The sequence below is a fragment of the Vanellus vanellus genome (genome assembly GCF_965231255.1).
Source record: "Vanellus vanellus genome assembly, chromosome: 14".
In the NCBI taxonomy this organism is placed as follows: domain Eukaryota; kingdom Metazoa; phylum Chordata; class Aves; order Charadriiformes; family Charadriidae; genus Vanellus; species Vanellus vanellus.
Genome location: NC_138919.1, coordinates 1326911 through 1338123, shown reverse-complemented (window position 1 = coordinate 1338123; position 11213 = coordinate 1326911). Strand labels below are relative to the sequence as shown.

Genomic DNA, 11213 nt, shown 5'->3' with positions numbered 1-11213 from the left:
CACACCTGGGTGCCCCCCTATACCTGGGTGACCCCCCCACCCCACCCCTGGGTCACCCCCATAAATGGATACCCCCCCAATCTGCATGCCCACCCACCTGGATGCCCCCCATACCCGTGTGCCCCCCAATCCTGGGTGCCCCCCAATCCTAGAAGCCCCCCACACCTGGGTGCCCCCCTCCCCCCCCCCAACATGGATGCCCACCCCCCACCTGGCTGCCCACGCCCCCCCTTCCTGGATGCCCCCCCCACCCCTGAATGCCCCCCAGTCCTGGCTGCCCCCCCTAATCCTGGGTGCCCCCAATCCGCCGGCCGGCCCCACGCGGGGCCCCTCCACGACCCCCCCCTCAAGACTCGCTGTCCCATCATGCTCTGCTCCCGCGCGCCCCGCGCAGCCGCGGCCACCCCCGCGCAAGGCACGGCGGGACCTGTAGTCCGCAACGGCACCACCCTGCAGGGGCGCGCCGGGGGCGGGCCCGGCATTGATGGACGTGTGGTTGAGCCTATGGAAGCGGCGCTACCCGGCTGAGGGGGGCGGGCCCCGCCACCGCCTCACCCTTGGCCCGAGCGGGCGCTGCGCGGCGGCGCCAGGCGGAGGTTTGGCCCCGGCGGTGGCGGCGGTCCGGCCCCGGCCGTGAGGTCCGTGAGTCCGGCCCGGTGGGGCGGGTTGGGGTCTGGCGGGGCGGCGGCGGCGCATTGTGAGGGCGCGGGGGCTTTGTCAGCGGCGGGGGGGGGCGCTGAGGAGTCGGCGGGGCCGGGCCTGGCCGCTCTCCTCCCCCCTCCTCCTCCTCCTCCTCCTCCTCCTCCTCCTCCTCCTCCTCCTCCCGCCGCAGGTCCCCAGCGCGTCCCCGGGCGGAAGATGCGAGGCCAGGCGGCGGGCCGGCTGTGAGCCCGGCGGTGGGTGTCCCCGGTGCGGGGCCGCAAACCGCTCCGCTCCCCTTCTCCCCTCCCTCCCCCCCCCCCCTCCCCCAACACACCCCGCCTCGCCTCACCTCAGGCCGGCGGAGGATGCGGATCGGGCCCCCCCGCCGATGAGAGGGAGGATGGGCACCCAGGGCAGCCCGGTGAAGAGCTACGATTACCTCCTCAAGTTCCTGCTGGTGGGCGACAGCGACGTGGGGAAGGGGGAGATCCTGGAGAGCCTGCAGGACGGCGCCTCCGAGTCCCCCTACGCCTACAGCAACGGTAAGGGGGGGGGTAGGGGGGGCCCCGAGCCTCCGCACCCCCATCCCGGGATCCGTGCGGGGGGTCACTGCCCGGGGGTGAGGGTGGGGGGCTCAGCTTTGGAGGTAGAGGGCTTGTTTTGCCCTTTTTCTTTGTTTTGGGATGTGTTTTGTTGTGTTTTTGGTGTTGTTTTTTTTTTAATAACTGGAAGTGTAGCGCGGTTTCTGCGCTGGCGGCGGAAAGGCCGTGGTTTGTTCCTTAAAATCGTGAAGGATCTGCGGGAGGATTTGGGCAGAGAGGCGGCGGAGGGGACATTGGTGTCTGATGTAATCCCTGGATGCGCCCGTCCCAGCTTGATCGTTCCCCATGGGGGACACCTCGGCACCCCGCTGCCGGAGCCCGGCTGGTTTCCCGCGGGCGCTGACGCCCCGACCGAGCTGCACCCGGAGGAAGCCGGGTCTGTAACAAAAGAACAGGAGCCTGATTTCCAGGCCAGAGCTGCTCTAGCTCTCGGTAGCTGGCTACCGGGGTTGGTCCGCCTCCTGCAAACATCGAGGTTTCTAATGGAGCCCATGACAGACCATTAACTACAGTGTCACAAGACCGTAATTAAGAGCCAAGGAGCGGCACTGTGCTATTTCCTGCATCCCCTCGCTGCAGTTAAAGCCTAACGCGGCCTGGCGGGGTGCAGGTCCTGGGGTGGTTTCCAATCTGTTGTTTTCCCCCCTACCTACCCCCAGCCTCTGTGCAAAATAACCTCCCCAAGGGCTCGACAGAAGCGATCAGGTTCAGACCGTGCATCGTTGCTGCAGCCCACCTCAGGGCTGGAGCAGGTGGTGCTTAGTTTTGCCTGTAAGCAGGAGTCTGAGGGAATCGGGTGCTTCTTGATGCTTGGTGTTGAGGCTGGCTGAATTCAGCGCGTAAAGGAGCAGCGTGGCTCAGCTCCTGACTGTGCTCGGTCCTGGGAGCTACTACCAGCTTCCTAGGAGCTGATGCAAGTGCGCACCTGCTCCGCGGAGATTTACGGGGAGGTGGTGAGTCAGAAGTCAGGCTGCTTGTGAAATGAGAGCAGCAAATTCTGGAACTAGAAGGTTGTGGTATCATTCATCTCCTTGGGTGTCTGGCTGAACTGGTGCGGTTTGCCTTCGAGGAGATGCTCAGCGCTTTTAAGCTTCCCTGAAGAGAGTTGGTGTCTCTGAAGAACCCGCCTCACTTGGGAGATGTAGAGCTGCTCCTTGTGGTTAGCATTTACTGAACAAACAGAAAGGGAGGAAGAGTGTAACGGGGTTGTTGTTTTAAATGAAGTGTTAAAGTTGGAATTGTCTTCTGATAGAAATGGGTTTGACCGCTGTATTGAAGCAGGCGATGCAGGAGGAGTAAGTACGATTGCAAACTGAGTGCGGTGGGTTCTTTGATATATACATAAAACCCAAAGAATGGTGACTTTGGCTGTTGCTATAAAAGCTTTGTCTCTGTACCCGCTATTTTATAACAACAAAATACCACCATCTCTTCTATGGAAAAAGAAATCTCAGTGAACTAATATTTTCAGAACCTTCCCTCATCTTCTGTGGGCAATTGAACCCATTCCTAATTAGAGAATTAGGTCACATACTGTTTTTTCCCGGTAATATATGCTCTGATAGTCTTTGCTTCTGGTGCTTCTGTGAAGCTACGTGCCTTTTGGATAATCAGATGGAGTAGCTTTGAAACCTGAGTGAATTTGATACAGCTGATGTTCCTGACAGCCTTGGCAATCAAACTCCCTCCATCTCTGGTGCGGTTGGGACGTGTGTACTGACAGGGCACGCTTCTCTGCCAGCGGGCTTTTGCTCTGCCCTGATGGAGACCATCCCCTGACATGAAGGCACTTAGATTTTGGGAACAACTTGTGCCTGGCCTCCTTTTTGACATGTGCCTGATGCTGCCCCAAAACTGCAAGGGTGGAATGTTATCTAGAGGCTCTTTTCATAGATCTCTTCTTTCAAAGTGCGTCATCCTTCTCCTCCTCCCCTCCCAGACCCCACATCCCAATTTGAAACAAGTATTGGATCATCTACTACCTGTTTGATCCATCCAGAAAAGGGTACTTGCTGTTATCGCTGTGAAATGGAGTATGCTTTAGGTTGATCTTGTGATTAGGGCCTCCCATCTTGAGCTCCAGTGGGGAGAAGTAAAGCCGTTGTGCCCTCTCTGCCTCGTTAGGGTCTGCTGCTTTTGCTGTTGGCCAATTACAACTGTTTTGACATTGTTTTTTTGAAATGCAGTGTGAAATGGATTGTCCTCTGAGCTCTGGGAAGGTATACCTCTACAAGTGAAACTCTGTAAATGAAGCTCTGTATTTCTGCTGCTGGTCTTCTGCCGTACACCTGGCCTCTAGAAAAGGGTTTGAGGAATTCATCTCCTCTCTGTGGGCATCTGGGTGTTGGAACAGCAGGCAACCAAGAGATGAGCAAGCCCTGTTTCTATCAGCATCTCTTCTCGCGAGCTGTAAGCAGCAGACAGTCTCTGCTTGCTTGCGTCCAGTGTCTGAAAGCCGTGGATGCAGTATGAGCTGCATCTTTCTTAAAGCATCGTAGTTGCTTCTGTCCGTCCTTGTTCAGGATCCCTGAGCAGAAGAATCGCTTCTCAACACAGCCTTGTAGCTTGGCACCTCATACTAAATCGGGCACATCTTAAATTAGGCACCATGGTTCCTGTTGTGTATAGCAAGACCTTAGCAATGTCCTTTATTTAAATCCCTGTTAGAAGTTAATCTGGTCCATATAAGCAGAGGTCGTTATTCCCTGGATGCTGTTGGCCTTTGCAGTAAGAGGCATGAGTGATGCCCCTGACCATTGCTGCACCTGAGCTGCAAGGACACTGGATACAGAACTTCTGGCGCCATAAAAACAGCGTTTTGAGGAGGAATATGAGGTGCAGTTGTCACCTGTGTGTTTCTTAGTAGGTTCATGCTGAAGTTACCAAGTCTCCAGGAGCATCAGGCTGTTTATGTCCTGTGGCTGGATATTGTCACCTCCTACCCCAGAAGCGTTTGTAACTGAGCTGGACTTACATGTTGCATTCTCTTGGCCAACTGTAAAAGGCCCTAAATTAAGCCGTCTTACTAGTATTTTGGTGAAAATGTGGGCTTTTGGGAGAACATTATGGGCTTCCCCTGTTGTCTTCCTGTCCGACTTTCACCTACCCCACTGCCCAGATCTGCAGTGCCGGAGGCAGAGTGCCGTTCTCAGAGCCCCATTGCTACTCTTAACACCTGGAGGACCTCACTCAGGAACTGAAAATCTTGCTTTTCCCCCGAATGCCCTCTCCTCTCAGCGCTCACTCCTTCTCCCGAGGTACAGGGCAGCGCTGCTCTGGCCCCTGTGCTGTGAGCCACCGTGTTACGGCTGACTCAGACTAACTGCGTGCCTTACTCATGGATACGAGGCAACTACACTGATCACTTGTCACTTCAGTGCTTAAATCGCCCTCTTGGGATCTGTCCTTATCCTTCCCCAAGTGCTGAAGCAGGACAGGAATGTCTCGGGTCACTGGGTGGTTTTGGACAACAAGATGTGGTGGAGCTGCGTGTGAATGTAGGGGCGGTGTTATGTGTCCTGCGAAAGGAAAACAAGGCTGTTCCTCACCTGAAGGACCCACGGCTTTGTCACTACTGTGTCACACATCCACTCTCGAATATCTCGTTGTTCGTGTGCTTGTGCTGAAATGATCTCGCCTAGCTGGTTTGTTGGCTTGCTTGAGACGCCAGCCCTGCTGGGGCTGCATCAGCACCGGGTGAGTCAGGGGAGGACTCCTTGCAGGGGAGCGCTTGGCCGGCACCGGTGCCATTGCTGCTGTATGAGACGGTGCCCCACGTGCACCAGAAATGGGACCAGGGGCAGGTCTCGCCACGCAGACGTGAATGTGATGCTCTCCGTCCTCACGTGATGGAGGGCTTTTTCTGCGGCAGAGCCTTCCCCCTCACCTGCTGCTGTTCCCATAGGAAAGGAGAAACGCGCATTAGGGAAAGAGTAGAGCGTGTTTCTGAGCAGATGGCTTTGAGTGGAAGGGGGATGGATTTTTATTTTTATTTTTTTCCCTGTCCTCAGCTTGTAGGAAGAAAGCGATGAGGGGGAAGCCTTATGTCTGCACTCTGATCTCCTTTCAAAGAGCACGTGAAAGCTAAACTGAAAGCATTGCCCAGCTGCGGGGATGGTGCTGTGACCAGCCCTAATGCAGTGACTTGTTTCCACCCCATCCCTTAGCTGGGGCGTAGTGCCTTTATTCGAGCACCATCCTTGGGTGCTCTGTTACCCCACTGCTATCCAAAGACCCAAGGAAATTTTAGGAAAAAGGAAACTTAAGTGCTCAGTTGCAATAGCTACCGACAGGTTTTATGCGTCAGATGAAAACTGGATCTTTCCCAAGAGCTCTTTGCCTGTAGCAGAAGTGGAAGGAATTCAGCTTTTGGGCAGGGCCGGTGAGCCCACCGTGGCATGGTGCCTGGGCAAGGAGCAAGGTCTGGGGTGGTGTAGCTCCGTGCCCTTTTCCTGGCCGGGAGGGAAGACTGACCATTAACGAAGGGCGGCTGAAGACACTGCTCAGCCCTTGGAGGTGGGCAGGACCCTCCCAGCCGGTGCTGTTTGCCTGGGGACCTCACCACTGCTGTTTAATTACCAGGTTGTTTATTTGAGTGACCCACTTCTTCAGCTGTCTTTTCCCTCTGGTTGTTTTTGTGCGGCTGTCTAAATTTGGAGGTCCCTAAGCTGTCCCTTTCAAGTCTTTCCTTACAGCAATTACTCCCCTCGGTCACCAGCATGCGTCCAGAAACATCACCTGTAAAACTGCTCCGCTTTGCTTCGTAGCGGTCTTCAAGTTAGTTACTTGCCAACCGGGAGGTAACCTGTACCATAACCAGCGTACGCAGGGGTGGAGGAAAGGGGACGCCTTGTCTCATCCTCCTCGCTGCCACGGAGGGCGTGCGAGGGGATGCTTCTCGATGCTCCTTGCCTGTTGGGTTTCCAGGGCTGCCCAGCGAGGTGGTCTCTTGCCTCTCATCTGTGGCCTGTGTGTTTGCTGCCGTGTTTGGCTGGAGGTCCTACCACACAGCTGCGGAGTTTGCCATCACTGGTCACTTTTCCCAAGTCTTAACGAAGCGTGCGACCAAGCGGTTCTGCTTGAAACTTCTGCAGCTTCTGTAAGGACAGCACCTCTGTCAATACCTCACAGCATCTAACCTTCCCTCCGTGAGCATGCAAGAAACGGTTGCTGGGTGTACCTGGGTGCAGTAAAACCTCAGGTGGGGACGGCACCAATGCGGTGGCACCTTCTGGGCGTATGCACACGAGAGCTACAGATGTTGAGCACAGGCTTGAGATAGCAATGCCAGGATGAGCGCTCGGCTGCGGCAGTGTGTCGGGGCTCTCTGGCATCAGCGGGGAGGGAAAAATCGATCCTGCTGCTGCCTCCTCCTCCTTCTCCTTGCCTGGCCACGTTCCCGCTGTCTGCTGGAGCAGCGTTGTCCCTGTTGGTGGTAGACACGAGCCGTCCGGCTGGGTTGGCCTGCTGTTTCAGACGCTGCACGCCAGTGAAAACTGCTGTTTGTTTTCTGGCATGACTGTATTGATTGGAATGATGTTTTATTTTGAGGTTTTAGCGTTCCAATGTGAGGGGGATTGAGGCAAAACGTTCTAAGTGCAGCTTTGCCCTCACATCCTTGTGGCGGCCGCAGAACTGATCTGCGGGGAATGCTTCAGTTGGACCGTGCCGGTCGTGCTGCTAGAAATCTCCTTCAGTGGCTTGCAGAGTGGCAAGTGGTTGTTGCAGCAATTCCTCGTGTCTGCCAGCACTTGCATCAGTGTGTCCTTCAGGGATGTTCGCTTCCCTGTCATCGGGGACGCAAAACTGATCTCATCAGAGCAGGCTTTGGCCGAGAAACAACTCCAGCGTGTTTCTCCATCCTTTACTACTTATCCTTTGTGTGAAAAACATTTCCAAATGTACAGTGTTGAACCTCCGTCTCCCCTTGATGTGGGACTAACAAGCTGTGGCTTAAACTTAAAACTAAACCAACCCCAAAACAAAGCAAACAAACAAAAAAAAACCCCATCAAAACAAAAAACAACCCCCAAACTGAGTGCCTGGCAGGTTTTGATATCTTCAGCTCTCTCTCAAGTCAGGATCAAGGCTGCACAGTGCCGTGGGAGGGCTGTTTCGGGAGGGCTGTTTCGGGAGGGCTGTTTCGGGAGGGCTGTTTCGGGAGGGCTGTTTCGGGAGGGCTGTTTCGGGAGGGCTGTTTCGGGAGGGCTGTTTCGGGAGGGCTGTTTCGGGAGGGCTGTTTCGGGAGGGCTGCATTTTTGTTGGGTTTTTCTCAAGCTGGGAAGTTATTCTGCAAAGTTCTCGGTTGCACAGGGCAGTTCTCGCCATCTGTAATCCCCTGTCTAAAAGCTTTGCTTTTACATGGCTGTTAATACGCTTCTGAGCCTCAAGTGCGCAAAGGTGATGTGAACTGAGAGGTATATATCTGAAATGGGCGGAATGTTCTTCTAATAACTGGGATTACAAGTTTCTCTGTATTATTTTTTTTTTTTATTTATTTGTTAAAAGCTTTTGCTCTATCCAGATCCCGTGATGGCATTGTCCACTTCTGTTGGTGTGAGGGGTTTTGGTTCTTTTTTTTTTTTTTTTTTTTTTGTTCAGTTGTTTCAGTGCATGAGCCGCATAGGAAAGCCCATGGAAAATGTCTCCTCCTCCTCCGCCCCGTCTCCTTCAGCTTTTGTTTCCAGCTGTTCCCTGGCATGTTTTCCTCCGGTTGCCTCCCTCTCTCGGAAGAGCAGAGCATCTTTCCCTTGCAAATAGCTCTGCTATGAGTTTAGGCTTCGGAGCTGAGGTTTTACAGCCTCGCTTTTTAAAATCCCATTTTCTTTCCCTTTGCCCCTCACCTTCCTCTGGCAGCCCCGGCTCGGTGTGAAACGAGCAGTGATACAGAAGCATTATGTCATAGTGGTTTCTATTTGATTGCAGGCAGAGGAGGAGGAAGGAAGCTCCGATGTGAAAAGCTTCGGCTCCGTTTTGCGAAACGCTTTGCCATGAGTTGGGACTCGCCTGAAAGGGATATTTCGCTGGGGGCACAGAGCATCGTGGCTCAGGGTTAGGGCCCCCCCCCCCCCCCATCGAAGAGGTCTGTCTGTTTCTGCAAAAGTTGTAGTCATAGTAAGGTTGAAATAGAAGCCCTACAGAAACAATCTCTGAGCTGATATTTGCTGAGAGCGTTTTTACATAGCTTTTTAGATTTTCTTCCTCTTTTCTACCTCTCCTTTGTCTCGTTTCCATCAGCCCATTGGGAAAGTAGACAATATTGTATCGTTTTAAAACTTTGACACCTGTTCTCCTGTAAATATAACCCCTCAAGTGATTATTGTCCTGTATGTGCTGTGCAGTGCTGCAGCCATTTCAATGTCAGGCATTGAATTTGGCCAAAAATCCTCATGCGATTCAAACAAAATATTCACTGTTTAAACAGTCAGCGGTTATGGAGGAGACAGGCAGAAGGGGACACTGAAAGGCTGTACCTAACTGGCAGTTTAATAGAAGGCACTGTGCATCTCTGGAATAATCTGCTTATAAAGAAAATGCAGATTTTTAAAAGAATTCTTATTAGACATGTCATTTTAACTTATTTTCCAGCCCAGCTTCTGAGTTCCCTGGGCCATTTGGGGGTTTTATCGTACCGCTTTCCTGGCTTTGCAAATGATTGCTCTCTGCACATGTTCCCGGTAATGGACACAGAATATTACCCTGTCTTCTCTTTCCTTCTGTACCAGTTTTAACAGCAGCAGGCTCTAGTCCCTTTTGCCTGGGGTTCTGGACGCCGAGCGGACAGGAGACCTAACTAGATGAAAAAAATCCCAACCAAGCAAAACCAAAACGCCCCACTATTTCCCTGTCCTGTTTACTTAATCTGAAATCATCTCTTATCGCAAGAGCTGTTATTTTTCTTACGTTGTCAAACTCCTTAACTAACTTGATGGTAAAATCCGTACAGGAGACGGTGCGCGGGTCTGTGCTCCGGCCCGAGGAGATGACACTCTGTGGGGTTGATCTTACCTAACCTGGGAGCTTTATCTGTGCTGCTCGCCATGCTAGCAAACCTCCTTAGGTTGAGACACGCTTGTGTTCTTGTAGGTGTCATCAAGGTTAAAATTTAATACGCTTTTTCTATTTTAAAAATACAGATTTCTGGCTTTCTCCTGGTAGCAGCAAAAGTCACACGTCGGAGTTGCTGCCAGAGTAGCTGGGACGAGATCTTTGTCCTGCAACAGCTGTAGGTCAGGAGGAGGAGAGGACCTGGGAGGCTTCAACTTGGGCTGAGAGGGTTTGAAAACATGATTTTGGGCTGTTGGGAGCTGCTGCAGAGCTGCTGTGAGGTGGCACACTGCGTACAGGCGTGTAGAGGGGTGCTCGCTCTGCTAGCGGGGCCAGCTGGTCCTTTACTGGCCAGGAGGGACTGTTGAGCGCTCGCAGCAATGTATTGTAGGTCATGTCCCTGGAGATGCGTTGTTATCGCTGGAAACAGCACACCGAAATGTGAAACCCATGTTAGCAACTGTCCTGATGCTTCCAGTGTGGAGTGGTCCCTTTCCAGCGTGGGACACGTGGTCAGTGCAGCGAGGCCAAATTCAGGAGCCAGTGAAATCCACGGTGAGTGGTCTCTCCGTAGCTGCTCTGGGAGCTCTGTGGGTACCTGTGCTCGGCAGGCACGTGGTGTTCAGCCTGTCTACGCCCAGCTGAAATGCTCCAGCCTTGTGTCTGGGTGTACAGCGTCAGTCTGGAGACAGCTGCGTCATCGCTGGCCGCCTCTGTGTTGCCCTGTTGCAACGTGACCCTTTAAATGGCAAAACCTGGAGATGCCGACTGGCGTTGAGCAGCGGGGTGTGGGTGGCAGATGGGTGTCCCACCGATGGGAGACTGTCGCCATGTCCGTGCAGAGCCTTGGCAGGATCCCAAGAACTGCAGCCATACGCGAGAGCGTGGCGTGCAGCGGGAGCAGCCTTCCCACGCACGGCAGTGTGCATCTCAGCCCGGTGGTGATTGCCGCGAAGGTCTGATGCCGTAGAGGAACATTTCCCATGTGTTAACCTGCACGGTGGTCAGAACCGTAAATGTGGAGGGTTAACCTCTTCAAGGCCAGGATATTGAAGGTATTTTGGGCAAATACTTGGATTTTTTTGAGTGGGGTTTTTTGTGGTGTCTGTTTTTTTTGTCTCCATGCATATCTTGGTGTTTGTATGGTAATCCGACAACAATGAAGTTTGTTATGGTGCCCTCTGATTTTCCTCATAGGCTGCCTTTGTTTCTGCATGCAGCTGTATAGTTTTTATGGAGATCTGAACTGCAAAGCATGAAGAAACTCTTTTGTTTGTGGTCGCTTGTGTGCATAAAATCATTCTTGATTTTCTTCTAAAGCACAAACCCACTTAACATCCCCAATTCTGGACTGACTTTTGACTGTTTCTGTGGCTTCCCGGGTGTCCACTGAAGTTGTTCGAGCTTTAGGAACAGATTTGCTTCTGGCTTCGAGAGCCGTTTTCAGATGCAGTTGTCATCCTGAAATGAGCCCAGAACAGAGTTCCTCTGTGTGAGGACCACGTAGCTGCCGAAATGCTACTGTGCCGTGGAGCAGGCAGAGGACAAGTGAAGTCTTCTGCAAATCTGGGCTTCCTAGAGGTCTGCAAATAAATGTTTTGCTTTTGGCTGGTTACAAAACCAAACAAGCAATTATTTGTCTTGGATGCCCACCTACCAGCCCTCAGCTGTGGATGAAGATGCCCGGGAACAAACTGATGCGAACAGCCTTTTTATGAAAGGCTTCTCGTCTAAATTGAAAGCACTCTTGGTTGAAATGAGGCGGTTGCGAGTGGAGGATGGAGTATGTTTTTTGGGAGAAAATCTACCAATTTGGGTAACTTCATGTAGTGGAAAGGTGTTTATTCTCCCTCTGTTTCTACATGTGTCTCTGTACGAGGTGCTTGGCAGGTTGTAGGATGCGTCGTGCAGAGCTGCCAAGTG

General features: G+C 53.0%; 1 protein-coding gene across 1 annotated transcript in view; it reads left to right on the top strand.

Annotated features, from left to right (window-relative positions):
• Window positions 1-1030: 1030 nt before the first annotated feature.
• The window catches only part of RAB40C (RAB40C, member RAS oncogene family), a gene marked incomplete at its 5' end in the record, with an annotated part of 35700 nt that continues 25517 nt past the window's right edge, over window positions 1031-11213 (top strand). Inside the window, one exon of the mRNA XM_082490795.1 lies at window positions 1031-1184. Coding sequence (XP_082346921.1) covers window positions 1031-1184 — 154 coding nt within the window. The remainder of the gene's footprint in view (window positions 1185-11213) is intronic.